Source organism: Panthera uncia, chromosome F1 (assembly GCF_023721935.1).
Source record: "Panthera uncia isolate 11264 chromosome F1, Puncia_PCG_1.0, whole genome shotgun sequence".
NCBI lineage: Eukaryota > Metazoa > Chordata > Mammalia > Carnivora > Felidae > Panthera > Panthera uncia.
Genome location: NC_064813.1, coordinates 66,941,113 through 66,958,265, shown reverse-complemented (window position 1 = coordinate 66,958,265; position 17,153 = coordinate 66,941,113). Strand labels below are relative to the sequence as shown.

Genomic DNA, 17,153 nt, shown 5'->3' with positions numbered 1-17,153 from the left:
CTTTATCAGGCTCCTTCCACTAGAAAGGCCTGGAGAGGAGCAGGCTGGGGCCTGGGGGAGCGGGGCTGGGGCAGGAGGTGGAAGATGACCCTCTGGTTAGTCCCTCTCGGTCCCAGAGCCTCAGCCCTTGCTCCGGGCATTTGCAAGGGAGTCTGAGCTGAGTTTTCAGAGCGTCAGGAAACCCAAGCAGTGACTGCACCGGGGGACCGGTCTCTGCCGGGTCTGTCTGCAGAGTGTCGCGTGCTAATATTAATGCTTCGGGCTCCACGTAGAGCTGTGTAGATGCCTCTCTGCAGAGGCACCGCCGCCCATGGGGAGAATCGGGACCATCTGGAACCTACAGCCGGGTCGTTCGGGTGACAGTTTGGGGCCTGGCAGGTGTTTGTGCGCAGCCTGCTCTGGGCAGAGGGCTGACCCAGGTGACGCTTGAGCTGCCGGACTTTGTGTGGGGGCTCATGCTTCCCTCCAGCAGCTGCTGGCACCTGGGCCCCCTCCTGAATTGACCGAGGCGGGGAGGAGCCGCCACAAGGCCCTGTGCCTGGGGGGATCACACGGGCCCCTGGGAAGAGGCACGTGCACGTGGGGACACCCTCACCCCCTGTTCTGTCTCCCCGGTCCTTCCCTCGAGCGCTGGGTGAGGTCAGCAAGAGCCTTGGGCTAGGCGCTTACTAGAGCCCCCCCCCCCCACCCCGGATGGAGGTAGGATGGTGTTGGAGGGAAAGAGGCGATGACTCCCACTGGGAACGCAGGAGCAGGTTTCCCAGAAGGAGAGAATTTGCCCTGGGCCCGGGGTCTAAACCTGAATCAGCAGTGATCTGTCCCCCTGAGGCAGGGCGAGTGGCTGCTGGGGCCTTGCATGCCCACACATGTCGTAAGTGGGGAAGTCTCAGGCCTCCGAGCCAGGTAGGCCCCGATCTGACTCACCTCGAATATGTGAATATTTCGTCAGCCTGCCAGAAACTCTCTCCCTCCTCGTGATGGTGACAGTGATCGTGATCGTGATCGTGATCGGGCCTGGCCTTGATCCCCGCACTGACCTGACCCCTGACCGTGAAGGCTGTCCTGGTCCCCTGAGGGGAGGGGGAGGGGGGGAAGGGCCAAGAGCACTCGGCCTGCAGGAGGCGGTGTGCCCGGCTGCCCACCCCCCTCCCAGAAGGGGCAGGAGCTGGTGGTGAGGCTGCGTGTCCTGTGTGCAGCGGGACCAGCCCCATGGGAGACTCGGAGGAGCCGTGCCAGTACTTTCCGGGGCCGCAGACCTTCTCCTGCCAGCTGGCAGTCCCCGAGGGGGACAACTCCTTGTACGTGGTGTCCCTGTGCGTCAGCAACGCTGCTGGGAGCAAGTCCAGCCATCCCCAAACGTTTGAGGGCTACGGAATCTGTGAGTAGGCTCTTTGGGACCCCCGCCCTCAGCTGCCTCTGTCCCCTCTGACCGAGGGCCCCTCGAGACTTCGTGGGGGGCAGGGAGGGGCTGGCTGTGGGGTCTGCTGAGCTGGTGCCTCTGGGCCCTTACTTGCCAGAGGGGAAGGGGGCTGGGGGAGGGGGGAGGGAGAGGGGGCTGGGCTGGGGTCCTGCTTGCTCCCCGGCTCGGCTCGAGCGTGCCTGCTCTTTCCCCACAGTGCAGCCTGACCCGCCTGTCAATGTCACCGTCACTGCTGTGCCCGGAAACCCCCGCTGGCTCAGGGTCACCTGGCGGGACCCCCCGTCCTGGAACTCCTACTTCTACAGGCTGCAGTTTGAGCTCCGATACCGGGCCGAGCGGTCGAAGACGTTCACAACGTGGATGGTAAGTTCTCCTTCGACTTCTGGACGGAGAAGGGCGCTGGGTCCTCGGGGGCAGTGGGAAGGTTCTGGAAAGAATAACGCGGCTCCGGGTCCTGCTTTGTGAGTCGCCGCCCGAGTGGCTGTGGGTGAGTCCCTGAACCGTTCTGAGCCTCCGTCGTCCCGTCTGTCAGGCAGGAATGATGGCATGGGGCCCTCCTCTTCGAGGCTCTGTGTGGGAGGATGAATGTGACCCGGGGAGGCAGGTGTGCCGCGGGTGTGACAGGCGGGCTTCTGTGGGCGCGACATACAGCTTCCGCCTGCAGGGGCGGGGGGCCCGGCCCACTCTGGGCCGCAGGGGTGACGGTGCGGCCAAGTTGCTCACGGGGCCTGAGACGGTGCAGCTGGGGCGCGGGGCGCCGAGGGCACGCTGTCCCCGGGGAGCCGCCGACCCGAGCCCCCTCCCCCCACCCCAGGTCAAGGAGCTCCAGCATCACTGCATCATCCACGACGCCTGGAGAGGCGCGAGGCACAGGGTGCAGGTCCGGGCCCGGGAGGAGTTTGGGCACGGCTCCTGGAGCGCGTGGAGCCCGGAGGCCGCGGGTGCCCCGTGGACAGGTACCGAGTGGGGTTTGGGCGGGTACCCCGGTCTTAGCAAAGTCAGCCCAAAACCAGGGCTGAAACAGCAGCCCCTTTGGAGAGAGGCCAGCCTGGCCTCTGCTGTGCTGCCTGTGGGTCCCTGGCGACGCGTGCTGCTGTCCTGCGGCCACTGGGACGCGAGCGGTGCCGGGGGAGGAGGGGATCGCTCCACAGCTGGGGCGCCTCAGAGAATCTGTAGCTGTATTTAGTGAACCACAGTTACTAATATTTCCTATTTTTAAAAAGATGTTAAAGGCAGGGGTGCCTGGGTGGCTCAGTCAGTTAAGCGTCCGACTTCGGCTCAGGTCACGATCTCACGGTCCGTGGGTTCGAGCCCCGCGTCGGGCTCTGTGCTGACAGCTCAGAGCCTGGAGCCCGTTTCAGATTCTGTGCCTCCCTCTCTCTCCGCCCCTCCCCAGCTCATGCTTTGTCTCTCTCCCTCCCTCTTAAAAATAAACCAACATTAGGGGGCACCTGGGTGGCTCAGTCGGTTAAGTGTCCCACTTCGGCTCAGGTCATGATCTCACAGTTTGTGGGTTTGAGCCCCGCGTCGGGCTCTGTGCTGACAGCCCAGAGCCTGGAGCCTGTTTCAGATTCTGTGCCTCCCTCTCTCGGACCCTCCCCATTCATGCTCTGTCTCCCTCTCTCTCAAAAATAAATAAACGTTAAAAAAAAAAATAAACAAACATTAAAAAAAAAGATGTTACAGGTAAAAATAATTGCCTTTGGGGAGTGATTGAAATTACTGTGGTTGTGATAGAACATGAAAAATTCTGCAAAAATATGAGAAAAATTATCATCAGTATTTTTGCCACCTAGAGAAAACCAGTGAGAGAGAACATTTTCATAGGTTTCTTTCCTTTCCTTAAATATGTGTGTGAGTGGGGGGGAGAATACTGTGAGCATTCTCACATTAAATACTTTTGGAAATGTATTGTGTGGTAACTGCATGGTTAATGTTTTTTTAAGTGTTTATTTCTTTTGAGAGAGAGAGAGAGGAGGGGGGGGGAGAAGCAGAGAGAGGGAGACACAGACTCGGAAGCAGGCTCCACACTATCAGTACAGAGCAGGACGTGGGGCTGGAACTCATGACACTGGGATCACGACCTGAGCCGAGATCAAGAGTTGGACGCTCAGCCACCGGGCCACCCAGGTGCCCCCAGTGTCTTGTCTTTACTTCCGAAATTTTCATCAAGTTAGTACGCTCTCAGGGCGAAGAAGCAAACCAGGCTTCTGGGAACAGTGGCCCTTGTCCCCCACTTGCCATCTCCAGTCCTGCTTTTGCAGAGGAAGCTGCTTGGCCTGATGCTCCTCGTTCTGCTGGTGCCTCCCGAACTCTGAGCAGCAGGCCAACACAGCTGCCTTGCCTTTTTCCTGAGGAAGCGATTTGAGATGTCTTGAGACATCTTGATTCCTTGCTGTGAACGGTTAGGATTCAGCAGACCCAGAGCCAGCGCAGGAACTTCTCAGATCGCAGTGCGTGGAGAGGCCGTCCAGCCTCTGGTTGAATGCTTCCAGAGGTGGAGAGCTCACTACCCACTGCAGCAGCCCACTCCATTGTTTGCAGTGTTTCCATTATAGAACGGCTTCCACACGGGCTTCAGGCTGAGCTCTCGTTACCCCAGAAGCACCATCGAAACAAATGAGTTGTTCTTAAATGCCAGGCAAGTAAAACAAAAAAGGGAAGACATGTGGATAAAGAGGAAAAGGTAGAAATGAGGGGAAAAAAGCGATTGCCCAGCCCCACCTGGCTGGCACGTCCTCGCACTGCAGCCCCGGGGGGAAGGCTCGCACACAGAGGTTGGTGTTCTTCCCCCGGAAGAGACGCGGCGTTCCCCCTTCCCCCCTGCTTTGCCACATGAGGCCCGTGCCTTTCGTGTCCCAGGGGAGCCGGACGAGTTGCCGTGGGCTCTTCCTAGTTGGATGCGCTTAACGTCCGGTGCAGGCTCAGATCTTCGCCGGCCCTTTTCCCGTCACCCGTCCGTCAGGGGCAGCAGGCAGGTTTCTGCCGGACCCTCTTCCCAAAGCCTATTTCCCGCAAGGACTAGGGTGGGGAGGGAGGCCTGAGCCCTCTCTCTTACTTAGGGGGACCGTTTAAATCCATGGGGACATCCCTCAGGCTAAATTGTGGTGACCTGTCCGTGGTTCGATTTGTACACACTTGGAGCCCAAACACGCTCCTCTTCTGAGTGCTGAACCTGACCGGGGCCCCGGAGCCTTTGCGAGGGGAGAGAGCTGTGCACAGCCTCGTGTGCGGGAAATGCTTTGGGCGCACACCTCTTCGCTCAACCCCTGGATCCAGATGGTCGCAAACGGCTCCAAGAAATCGCTTCGTTGGAAAGTTCTTTCTCTTTAGAAATGTTTAATCGTGGTGCAATTTGCACACATAACTTAAAATTACATGGTAACCGTTTGTAAGTGTATCAAAATGAAAGTACGTCCCCACGTCCACACCGCTGTACGGCTGTCACGCCATCCATGTCCCAGAACTCTTCATCCTGCGAAACTGAAACCCTGTCCCCGTTAAACAGCGCCCCCGCCCCCGCCCCTGGTGTCGCCGTCGCCTCTATGCGTTTCGCTGCTGCCGGGCCTCATATAAGTGGACACCCCGCGGCTGTCCCCGTGACTGGCCTGTCGCCGTAGCGTCGAGTTCATCTGTGTAACACGTGTCAGAATCTCCTTCCTGTTTGAGGCTGAATAATATTCCATCGCGTCTTGCATAACTGCTCCTCTGTGGTCGGGCCCTTGGGTTCCTTCCACCTTATCTCTGTTGTGAAAAATGCTGCTGTGAACACGATGTGTATGTATCTGTTCGGTCCCCTGCTTCCCGTTCTGTTGAGTACAGACCCAGAAGTGGAATTGCTGAATCACATAGTAGCTCTATTTTTAATTCTTTGAGGAACTATCGGGCTGTTTTCCACAGCGGCTGCACCATTTTACATTCTTCTCTCTTTTTTTTTTTTAACTTTTTTTTTTAACGTTTATTTATTTTTGAGACAGAGAGAGACAGAGCATGAACAGGGGAGGGGCAGAGAGAGAGGGAGACACAGAATCTGAAACAGGCTCCAGGCTCTGAGCCGTCGGCACAGAGCCCGACGCGGGGCTCGAACTCACGGACTTCGAGATCGTGACCTGAGCCGAAGTCGGACGCTTAACCGACCGAGCCACCCAGGCGCCCCAGCATTCTTCTTTCTTTAAGTTTATTTTGAGAGAGAGCGTGTGTGCAGGTGCAAGCAGGGGAGGGACAGACGGGGAGAGAGAGAATCCCACGCAGGCTCCACACTGTCAGTGCAGAGCCCGACACGGGGCTCGAACCCACAAACCGTGAGATCGTGGCCTGAGCCGAAATCAAGAGTCAGACGCTCAACTGCTCACCTAAGCCACCCAGGCGCCCCCGCACCGTTTTGCGTTCTTATCAGCAACGAACAGGGTTCCAGTTTCTTCACATCCTCATGATACTTGTTATTTTCTGGTTTTGTTTGTTTGTTTGTTTTGAGACTCGCCGTGAGGCAGTACTGTGGTTTTGATTTGCTTTTCCGTAATGATTAGTGGTGTTGAGCAACTTTCTGTGTGCTTCTGGCCACGGGTGCATCTTCTTTGGAGGAGTGTCTGTTCAAGAAGAAAGTTCTTCCTCGTGTCAACCCAGCACTGCCCCCCGGGGTAACCCGAGCCCGTCGGCTGGTCTGCTCTGTGGGCCTCCGGCCCCGCATCCGCCTGCCTTTCTCTTTCCAGGCTGTGGTGCAGCCGGCCCGACCCGCGGGGCTCCCCGTCTGGCTGCCTTTTCCTGCACCGGGTCTCACTGGCGGATGTCCCTCTTTAAATGACTGACCCCGTCCCCACAGAGGCAGCGCCAGCCCCGAGGACAGCCTCTGACGTTTTCACTGTCGTTCCTGTGGCTGGAGCGAGTGTGGGGCTCACACACCGCACCTGGTTGCTTCTCGCATCAGCCTCGGAAGCGCGGAGACCCCGTCCTGTGCGTGTGTGGTTTCGGGGGGTCTCCAGAGCCCCAGCGGTAAAGACGCCGAGAGACAGCCAGCTGTTCCCCCGCTGTGGAGGGCAGAGCCAGGGGGTTTGGGCTGGACACCAGGGAGCGCCGTGGGCGTGAGGGTTAGCGCCCCACCGCCAGCACAGTCCCAGGGCTGTTGGGCTTGTCTGTGCCCTGGCATCAGGGCGCTCCCCAAGCGCAGGACCCCCGCGTGCAGGCCGCGCCTGCCCCCTGGCCTCGGCCTGGGGGTGCTGACCTCTGGGGGACGCGGGGGTCGTGGGGAGCACGGCGGAGCGCGGAGTCAGGGCTGGTGACCCGTCAGAGCCTCGGCCGGGCCGTGTGGAAAGTGGGGACGCTGTGGTGCGTCTCGTTCCCTTCGGGGAGTCGTCTGTAAAACGAGCTGCAGCCTGTTTCCCGAAGGAAATGCTCCTGGTGACGTACTTTCTGCCAGTCCGTCCCGGCTTCCCGTGCCGTCACACCCGCGTGGGTCGGGGAGCCAACGCGTGCACCCGGCGTGTCCTCTGTGCGCGTGGGTCCCGGCTGCCCTGCTCGGTGCTCTGTGCCCGGGTCCCGCAGGGCAGGCGGGTGTCGATGAGCACGCCCAGTGTCGCTTTGCCTGTCTGCTCATGGCCGGGCACGTACTGTCTCCTGTCCCGGCGTGTCGGAGCCTGGAGGTCCGGTGGTTGTCTTGTGCGGCCGCCAGGCCGGCCGGGACCGAGAGCCCTGGTGAAAGTCTGCACGAGGCCGGAGAGGAGACGTCCTTCCGCACACGGGGCGTTGTGGGGCCGCGGCCCAGACAGAGCCGGGGAAGCTTCACGGGGGTGGGGGGAGGGGTTGTGTCGTGTCCTGGAGGGTGTGTGGGACTGTCCCCACAGAGAAGGGGACAGCAGGCCGGCCGTGCAGCGAGCAGAAGGTCCAGCACCTGCACAAGGTGGCTTGGGATGAGGCAGGTGCTGGAAGGCCTGTTCCAGGCAGGGGGGGCTGGTGCAGGGTGGAGAGGGCCCGTGCGGCTTGGATCCCCCCCCCCCCCCCCCCCCAAGCTGCTCCGGGAGGCCAAGTGTCCCCTGACAACTCTCACAGGCGGCGGCCAGCCCCTCTCTACCGGGAGGCCGCCCTCCAGGCCCCTCCTCCCGCGGCCCCGACAGGGTGGCATCGAGCGAGCCCCTTTGCAGAGCGAGCGTGGGGCGGGGGCCTGGGCAGCCCTTCGGACCCGCTCCCCCAGCATGCTCCCCGCGTGCGGCCTGGCCCCGGGCGGGTGCCGGGGCTTGCGGGCACAGGAGCCCTTGGGGTGTCCCGAGGCCGGAGCTGGGGGCCTCCCCGAGCCCAGGTGGGAACGGCCGGGGTTCAGGAGCCCGTCGGGCACAGGTTTCTGCAGAGGCTGTGCCCCGAGGGGCCTCCCAGGGCGGCCGCCAGCTGACCCCCACGCCTGGCCGCTCACTCGCCTCCCCGGTCCAGCGGCCCCAGGCACCTGCACACGTGTGTCCCACCACCCGGGGGGGCTGCACCGGTGAGCCCTGCCTGCACGCTGCCCGGTGCACTCACTCCTGCGCGCTGGGCCTCCACCGGCTGTGACATTTCTGAAGAGAGCTTTAGGGCCATATAAGGTTGCCAACTTTTAGAGGTTCATTCATTTTTGAGAGAGACAGAGACAGAGACAGAGTGTGAGCAGGGGAGGGGCAGAGAGAGGGGGAGACACAGAATCTGAAACAGGCTCCGGGCTCTGAGCCGTCAGCACAGAGCCTGATGCGGGGCTTGAACTCCCAGACCGCGAGATCATGACGTGAGCCGAAGTCGGACGCTCAACGGGCTGAGCCACCCAGGCGCCCTGTGGTTGCCAACTTTTAATTTTGCTCAGTAAGGATGTGAATAGTTAAGTAAAATATAGCTGTTGCCATATTGCCATTTTCCATCGTGTCATAAAGAAGGGGTGAGACGCTTCGGCAGCCAAGCTGCTCCCCCGAGGTTTTCTCCTGTGGCCTCAGACTAGGGGGCTCTCTGCAGACCACCCAGGGGTGCTTGGGGCCCGGCCGCAGGGGACTGTCAGCGCCTCCGTGAGGGCTTTGGTGTTTGCACCACGGGAGGAGCAGTGATTGACTTTCTGGTTGGTGGTTTGTGGCCTGTGTAGGCAGGTGGGAAGCAGGGACTGAGCCCAGAGTGGGTGGCCCTGCAGACAGCTGTCCCCTGGCCCCCTTCCTGCGGGCGTCTGGCTCTGTGGTTCCTCCCCCTGTCCCTGTCCCCTCACCTCTCTGCAACCTCGGCCTCCTTTTTTCTTTTTCCGCTTTTTATTCTTGGCCCACTTGTTTCGCTCTCTGTACTCCTACCCCTGAGCCCTGCCCTTAACTGGCCATAATATGCAATTCAAAAATATTTTCTTAGAAAAAAATGTATGTTCTCTGCACCTCCCCGGTTTTATTGAGATATAATTGACATATCATGTCGTATTAGTTTCAGATGTCCAACTTAATGACTTGGTATTTGTATATGTTGCTGAATGATGATCACACTGTCTGTCCGTCATCACACATAATTACAGACAGTCTGTTTCTTGTGATGGGAACTTCTAAGATCCAGTCTCGGCAACTTTCAAATAAGCAATGTGGGCACTGTTCACTGTGGTCGCTGTACTGTGCATCACATCCCCAGGACTTGTTATTATTTTGTAAAAAATTTTTACAAAGTTTCTTTATTTATTTTGAGAGAGTGCACGGGAGGGACGGAGAGAGAGAATCCCAAGCAGGCTCTGAGCTGCCAGCACACAGCCTGATGTGGGGCTCGAACTCACGAACTGAGAGATCGTGATCTGAGCTGAAATCAAGAGTTGGACGCTTAACCCACTGAGCCAGCCAGGCAACCCCCGCCCCCAGGACTTGTTACGTTCTTTGTTCCCAATTTTGAGGCCAGTTTTTATCTATCTATCTATCTATCTATCTATCTATTTATTTATTTATTTTAATGTTTATTCATTTTTGAGAGAGAGTGTGTGAGCGGGGGAGGGTCAGAGAGAGAAGGAGACACAGAATCCGAAGCGGGCTCCAGGTTCTGAGCGGTCAGCACAGAGCCTGACGCGGGGCTCGAACCCACAAACTGCGAGATCATGACCTGAGCTGAAGTTGGATACTCAACTGACTGAGCCCCCCAGGCACCCCAGGTCCGTTTTAAAACAAATACCGTGCACCAGGCTGTGGTACTTTCCGCGCATGTGATCTCAGGTGATCTGTCCCGGAGGAAGCTGTCCGCCTTGCTCAGAAATGAGGAGACGGTGTCTAAGAGAGGTTATCCTGGACTTCTCTGTCCCAAAACCCGAGCAGACAGACTCAGACCAACCCTCAAGTTCACGGAAAGAAGTTTCTTGTTTTAAGAACTCGTGTGAAAAAAACGCCGAAACTCGTGTGTGGTCTCTGTTAGTTCACTGATTTTGTGACGAATGTGAAAGGGCCTCCTGTCGTCTCGGAAATCGTCACACGAGGAAAACCCGCAGTGGCAACACGCTTCATGTTTCAAGTAGTCTTCTTCCTAAGTGCTTCTCCGTAATCGAAATTTTACTAACTACACGGTTCTTGAGAAAAAATGTGTTAAATACTAGGTTCACAGAGATGAGCAAGATACAGTCTCTGAATCTGAGAAATGTTCAATCTAGAGATGGTTTTAAAATAAAGAAAAAAAGTGCGTTCTTAGAGCCAGAAAGATTGGTCACTCACTTCTTACAAAACTGGGCAAGTTGTTGGACGTCCCTGTGGCTGTTTCCCCGTCTGTAGAATGGGGGTGAGTGACGGGACTGTGACAGAGTGACCGAGTGCTGTCCCGAAGCCTGGACTTGTGAAGTCATGTGAAGTAGGAGGCTGGCACGTGGTAGGTGCTCCGTAAATGCAGGCTCTCGTTACCGCCACGGCCACGTCCGGGGCCGCGGGGACACGAGGGACACGAGGGACACGGGGATACGGAGCTGCGGGGACACGGGGGACACGGGGACACGGGTGTGTGTTCCTTCTCTCGCCCAACTCGCCGGCCGGGGGGAGACGTTAGGAAATAGAAATGCTTTTGCCTAAACAGGAAAGCACAATGCGCTCCCTGACGTGGGCGACGTCTCTCTGAGCCTCAGTGTCTTTGTAAACCTGAGCTCACGGTGCCTGCCTCCTGGGGACGCTGAGTGTAAAACGGGACAGAACTGCAGGCGCCTGGACCCCTCGGGGCTGGTGCGTCGTGGCCGTCCACAAAGGCTGGTCCCGGCAACGTTCGTGGTACTTTCCTGGCGGTCTTGGCCTGACTGCCCTTGAGCCCGGTGTGTCCGTCTGTAAAGTGGAAATGGTTTTTATTCAGAACAATGCAAAAGACTTTACCTTCTCTCTCTGGGGACAGAATGGTCTGAATCAGGGCCCCATGGTCATCAAGGTCACCTAAGACTTTTAAAAAGTCTCGTTATGTGAGACTTAATTTTAAGGTATTTTGTTAATAATGTTTATTTATTTTGAGAGAGAGAGAGAGAGAAAGAGAAAACGAGCTGGGAAGGGGCAGAGAGAGAGGGAGAGAGAGAATCCCGAGAGGGCTCCGTGCTGTCAGCACAGAGCCTGACGAGGGGCTTGAACTCGGGACCCTGAGATCACGACCCGAGTCGAAGCCAAGAGTCGGATGCTTCACCGACCGAGCCACCCGGGCGCGCCTGTAGAGCCTTTAAAACCCCTGATATCTGGGTCCCAGCCCCGAGGTTCTGAGGCCACAGACCAAGGATGGGATCTAAAGAGCCACGCAGGAAGGGAACGTGGCTGGGCTTGGGAAGCCCTGGATCGAGTGACCGTCTGTGGTCAGCTGTATGTCCCGACAGGGCTGCCCCGACTCCTGGTTTTAGCTCTCGTCGGTGCCCCGTGCCCTGTGCTCGGCCGGCCGACCGACACCTGCTGTGCAGCTGCATGTTTTCCGCTGGGCACTGGCTCCTCCCCGTCTTCCCCAGGCTGATCTCGGGCTGACTGGCTGTGTGATCTTGGACTGGCTGCTTTCCCTCTCTGGGCTCTGTTTCCTCTGCACAATGGGATGGTGAACATGCTCTGGTGTCCCCTCCAGGGCTGCTGCTGTGTGTTTCCTGCCCTCCTGGGGACAGCACTGTCCTGCTGGACATTCCCTCCTGAGCAGAAGCGTGGTCACCTTCTCTGTCCCCTTATCCTACTCCTGGTTCAGGTTAGGCTCCGTATCTTTGTGTAAACTGTTTCCATAGTGTTTTTAACTTCTCAACGGAAAAATGATGGGCTGGAAAGAAAATATTTAAACCCCAGAGCATTCCACCCGTGGCCTGTCACAGTTCAGGCCCTGGTCCCTCGGGCCCACGCTTGCCGCAAGGCCTGTCCTCATGTTGGTGCTCTTGCTTTGATGCCTGGCCTCCTGTGGCGGGGGGGGGGGGGCGGGGTTCTGCAGAAATACTGTTCCCAGGAAGGGGGGCCTCCTGTGTGCCTGGACCGTGTCCCTTACTGGGCAAAGCCTACCAAACCCACCCGGGCGGATGAGAACTTAACTATTTTTTATTGTGAAAGGTGAATAGAAGAAAATTAAAATGTTGGGGTGCCTGGGGGGCTCAGGTCATGATCTCACGGTTTTTGGGTTCGAGCCCCATATCTGGCTCTGTGCTGACAGCACAGAGCCTGGAGCCTCCTTTGGATCCTCTGTCTCTCTCTCTGCCCCTCCCCAACTCACGCTTTGTCTCTCTCTCAAAAATAAACATTTAAAAAATTAAAAAAGGGGCGCCTGGGTGGCTCAGTCGGTTAAGCGTCCGACTTCGGCTCAGGTCACGATCTCGCGGTCCGCGGGTTCGTGCCCCGCGTCGGGCTCTGGGCTGATGGCTCAGAGCCTGGAGCCTGCTTCCGATTCTGTGTTTCCCTCTCTCTCTGCCCCTCCCCCGTTCGTGCTGTGTCTCTCTGTCTGAAAAATAAATAAACGTTAAAAAAAAATTAAAAAAAAAAAATTAAAAAAAAATTTTTAATGTCAATAGTGCTTCCATCCAGTGACTTGTTCTGTTTGTTTGTTCCCTGTGTGTAAATATATATGTATGTATATAATGTATAATAAACAGTGATATAAATCTCTTTCTTCCCATCCAAGTACTAACAAGGCCCAACCCTGCTTAGCTTCCGAGATCAGATGAGATCGGGCGTGTTCAGGGTGTTATGACCGTGGACTAAATCTCTTTCTTTAGGGACTTTACATCAGACCGTATGAGCCTCCCTTGTCTTGTATTTTCCGTATAACTATAGTCTCAACATTTTTCTCCTTTATTTTTATTTCTTTTATTTTTTTAATTTTTTTTTTAACGTTTATTTATTTTCGAGACAGAGACAGAACATGAACAGGGGAGGGGCAGAGAGAGAGAGGGAGACACAGAATCTGAAACAGGCTCCAGGCTCTGAGCTGTCAGCCCAGAGCCCGACACAGGGCTCGAACTCACAGACCGCGAGATCGTGACCTGAGCCGAAGTCGGCCGCCCAACCGACTGAGCCACCCAGGGGCCCATCTCCTTTATTTTTAAAGACTGTTGCAACCTATGGCTATCTCCTAACTTATATAACTATTTAATTTATGTAACGAATTTAATTATATATTTATATATAGTTTTGTATGCAATATTTATATATACTTACATAACTAATTGTCTAGGGCTGGCTACCAGCTTATTCTAGCGTAACGTTCTTTTCGCCAACACGGCAACGAGCTTACTCTGGGAGAGTTCGGGGTCTGTCCATCATTAATTGTGACTCTTCCGCCCGCAGAACCCAGGAGCCCCCCAGCCAAGACGGAGGCGCCCCCCTCCACGCAGGTGAGTGGCCAGGACAGCAGCACCTGGGCTGGAGATTGTGGGCTGGCACCGGACGGAACTCGGTTCGGATCCCAGCCCTGCCACTTACTGGAAATGTGGCCACGGGCCAGTCACGTGCTCTCTTCGAGCCTCTGTACGACGGGGTCAGGGCAGTTTGGTTGTCCCAGGACAGTCGCGGCCACGGTGGTCTGTGGAGTTGGCTGGCCGGGCTCGAAGAACGCCCTGTGCCTCATGGCCGAGGTCTCGTCTCTGATCTGAGAGACGCCACTGAGCTCGGAATCAAATTCGGTGCATCTGAGCCTTTCCCCTGTGGGCTCCCGGTGTCATAATTTTCTGGAAAGAGGATTACCTCTGAAGCTGCTTAACAAATCTTTGGGTAATCCAATTTCCCACCCAGCTGCCTGTCCTGTGGTCCTTAATCCCCTGAGGGCCAGCTAAACTGGGAGGCTCAGCCCCTCCTGGAGCCAGCAGCCCAGGGAAGGAGCCCCGGCCTCGCACCTCATATGTGGCCGATGCAGGGCTTCCCAGGCACCGGCGGAAGAGGCTCCGGGTACAGCCTGTGCTGTGTGGCCAGGTGCGGGGTGGGCGCTGGCTGAGGGCCAGCCCAGATGTGCTCGGTGCTGAGCCCTGTACCCGCAGTCTTGTTTGATCCTGTCGTTAGCCGGGGTTCAGAGCTAAGGCGGTGGTGCCCGCGAGGGAGGAAAACAGATACCCACGCGGGTTACAGGATCTGTCCAAGGTCACAGAGCTGGTAAGCGGGGGGTCCAGGATTCTGGCCTGCGGTTTTCCCAGGAGATGGAGGCACCCGCACCCTGGCATGGGACGTGGGGGACAGTGCTGCTGTAGCCTGTCCGGGGAGCCTCTCCTTTGGGAGAGGTGCCGTGCCCCAAGCCCTGGTGGAGAGGCAGCCGGGAAGGAGTCCTGCCTCGAGCTGGCGAGGTATAGATACAAATAACACAAATGACGGTGCAGACGTCGAGAGGCACAGGTCAGGAGTGGAGAGGTCCCTGAGACAGAGGGAAGGATGCCATGGATGGACCATAGAGGGTTGAGGAGGAGGTCTGAGCTGGTCCCAGATGATGGCGGAATCTGCAGAAACGCGCTTACAGGGGGGATCTCTGTTTTAGGCACCGACTACTGATGGAGACGATGAAAATGATCTCTTGAAAGATTCTGCAAATGCAACCAGCCTCCCAGGTAAGGACTGGGTGTATTCACACTCCGGTGATATCAGGGGCACAGGGACTTCTCTGCATCACGTCCGTTCTTATTCGGAAGTGTTGGCAGAAGGCCAGTGTGCTGAAGGGGAGGAGCTGTGACAGAGACGCTACTTTGCAGGCCCCCGTCTGAGGCCGTTGGCTGACGTACGGTGAGGGAACCATAGGGAGAATGGCACAGATCAGTGAAATATGCCCCAGCTCGCCTAGAACACAAACAAAAGGGTTGGAGTCTGACGCGGAATGCAGGCTGGCGGAACTCTCTGGGAGCCTGGATTTCAGTGCTCCGCTCCCGTGTACCTGCAAGAGCAGGAAAGCTCACCAGCGTCAGGAAGGACCCGGGTCCGCCATACGTGTGGGCTCCCGGAGCGCAGGCTGGGGCCTCGGCACGGCTCCCGGCTCTCTGTGGAAGCCCTCACCCCACCGGATGCTGGCTGCCCGGGCCCCATCCCGGTTGCAGGCCCCGCTACAATGCACCTGGGAAGGACCTGCTGACTACCTGGGCCTGAGTTCTGCACAGCTGGGGGCTCGGGGGGACTGAAGCCACCCCACCCTCCCGGGGTCAGGCTCTGATGGAAGAAAGCAGGGAGTGCGATGGAGAGCGGCGTGGAGACGGCCAAAGCAGAGGCATCGATAAAGCGAGGGGAATTTGGAGATGTCCGAGGGTGTGTGCAGTTGGGATCACAGAACGTTCTGGGGGAGGTGCCGTTTGAATGGGCCTCGAGTGGTAGGGTGGGGGTGGGGTGCAGTTCAGGGGCTGCGGTGGGGAGGGGCCTCAGCGAGGAGCTCCTCCAGCCCTGTCTCCGGGAAGGCCGTCCGTGGGTCCATTGATGGCCGGGCTCCCTGCCCAGCGCCCAGTGGGCACATGCCCGTGGCCTGACGCTCGCTGGGAATTTCATACTTATGTCGGAAACTGAGCACTTGATGCCCCCGGCCCTTTCCAGCCCCAGTCTCTTCTTTTCCGTCCTCCTCGTCTTGGGAACCGGTGCCACATGCACTGGGCCGCTCGCTCAGGGCGGTTGGGGGCGGGCGGAGGGGGTCGAGCGCACGTCCTCTTCTACCCCTGCCCCACGTCCAGTCCCTGAGCTCTGCTGTTCCCGGGGACTCGTCCCTCTGCCAGGACTTCAGGAGCTGGTGCGGGTCTCCCGTCTTTTCCTCCTAACCCCCAGCAGACCCTCTCCAGCCAGCAGCCAGAGCGACTGTGCAGTCACAGATCTGGGCTCTGGTCTCTGCGAGGTCAGTGCCCGTCTCAGACCTCGCCTCGTCCACTCTCCCTGTCGCTCGCTCTGCACTCACATTCTCTACCTCGGGGCCTTTGCACACGCTGCCTGCTCTGCCCGTGTGCTCTTCCCCTGACCTGGCCAGCTCCTTTACACAGCCAGGCCTCTGCTCAGAGCCCTCTGCTAGGGGCCTGTCCTACGTCTGACACCCCACCCCCAGCCCCCACCCCTGTCACTCCTTGACCTTCCTCTGCTTTCTTTGTCATCATTGCCCTTGTCCCTGCTAAGGTCACGTGACATTTATTTGTTTGTCTCTCTGTCGATTAGAATGTAAGATCCAGGAAGGCGGGAGCTTTTCTGTCATCCTGTATCCCTGTGGCTCCGAACAGAGACTTCTATCGATAAATAGTCAATAAACATTTGTTGAATGAGGGAAGGAACAAATATCAAAGACGGTGAAGTGTTAGTGAGGAAGCCAGTTGTACTGCCTCTGTTACACGGCCGTCTCTGCCAGGCGCGGGGACACCCGTCCTGCAGCCGGTGCCTGGTCTGGGCTCCTGACAGCCGCGTCCAGCGGGCGCTTGAAGTGATGAGCGTCAGGAGGCGTCGCGGCCCATGGTGGACACGCCTGGAGGAGCCCGGGAGCCGCGAGGGTGTGCGGGCCCAGCCACGGAGTGTGGACTCCGGGCACCAGCTCCGTGTGGCAGCTGCGGGAGGGGACGTGGTTGCCCACGAACCAGTTTGTTCTTTCAGTCCCCGCAGAGCCTGCTGTGTGCGGGCTCCGCATGAGCAGGGGGGGTTGACCGTGGGGACACCTGTGGCCCCGCTGCCGGGAGCTCGAGCTGCAGCTGGAGAGGTGCCCACGGGCGCCCGGAGCGAGGTCGCTCCGCAGAGGAAATGGCATCACCTCTTGTGACGCCGAAGGTCTGGTTGGGGCTGGACGGCTCAGGCGGGAAGAGCATTCTGGAAGGGAAGAAGGAGACTGGGGGCAGGGGGGCCTCCGGAAGGAGCAGGAACTGGCATGTGGTGGACAGATGAGGTCCACGTGGCTGGGGCTTGAGGACCAAGTGGGGTGACAGGTGACACCCCAGTGGAGAAAGCTTGATTTCACCTGCCTGAGCCCCTGACTCCGTCCTCAGTGGAGTTGCGTCGACGGGGTCCCCAAAGCCTCCGGGCTCTTGCACCCCCGTGCCTTGGGGGCCGGGCCAGAGCTGTTCAGCGGGGGGGGGGGGGGGGGGAGGCGTCTCTCGCCAGGGCTGGGAGCCCGGGGTCGCACTGCGCTGGGCCGAGTCCTCCGGAGCCGGCTCTGGAGGGCTAGCAGGGCAGGCCTCCGGGGCGAGGTTCCCTCGGGTCCTGATGGCACCTGGTTTCCTGTTCCTCCTCCTGTTCTCTCTCCTCCTAGTGCAAGACTCTTCGGTGCCACTGCCCACCTTCCTGGTGGCCGGAGGAAGCCTGGCCTTCGGAACGCTCCTGTGCGTCGGCCTCGTCCTGAGGTGAGCAGGGTCCGGGGGACCCGTGGCCTCGTCCCGTGGTGAGCA

The 17,153-nt window shown here is 58.2% G+C and overlaps 1 protein-coding gene across 2 annotated transcripts in view; it reads left to right on the top strand.

Moving 5' to 3' along the window:
- The window catches only part of IL6R (interleukin 6 receptor), a 40,438-nt gene that overhangs the window by 15,740 nt on the left and 7,545 nt on the right, over positions 1-17,153 (top strand). Inside the window, exons 4-9 of one of the 2 annotated variants that reach the window (XM_049634918.1) lie at positions 1,197-1,378; positions 1,617-1,783; positions 2,235-2,376; positions 13,132-13,178; positions 14,306-14,375; positions 17,018-17,108. In XM_049634918.1, coding sequence (XP_049490875.1) covers positions 1,197-1,378; positions 1,617-1,783; positions 2,235-2,376; positions 13,132-13,178; positions 14,306-14,375; positions 17,018-17,108 — 699 coding nt within the window. Of the gene's footprint in view, positions 1-1,196; positions 1,379-1,616; positions 1,784-2,234; positions 2,377-13,131; positions 13,179-14,305; positions 14,376-17,017; positions 17,147-17,153 lie in introns of both variants that reach the window. The other variant, XM_049634919.1, reaches the window with a different exon arrangement.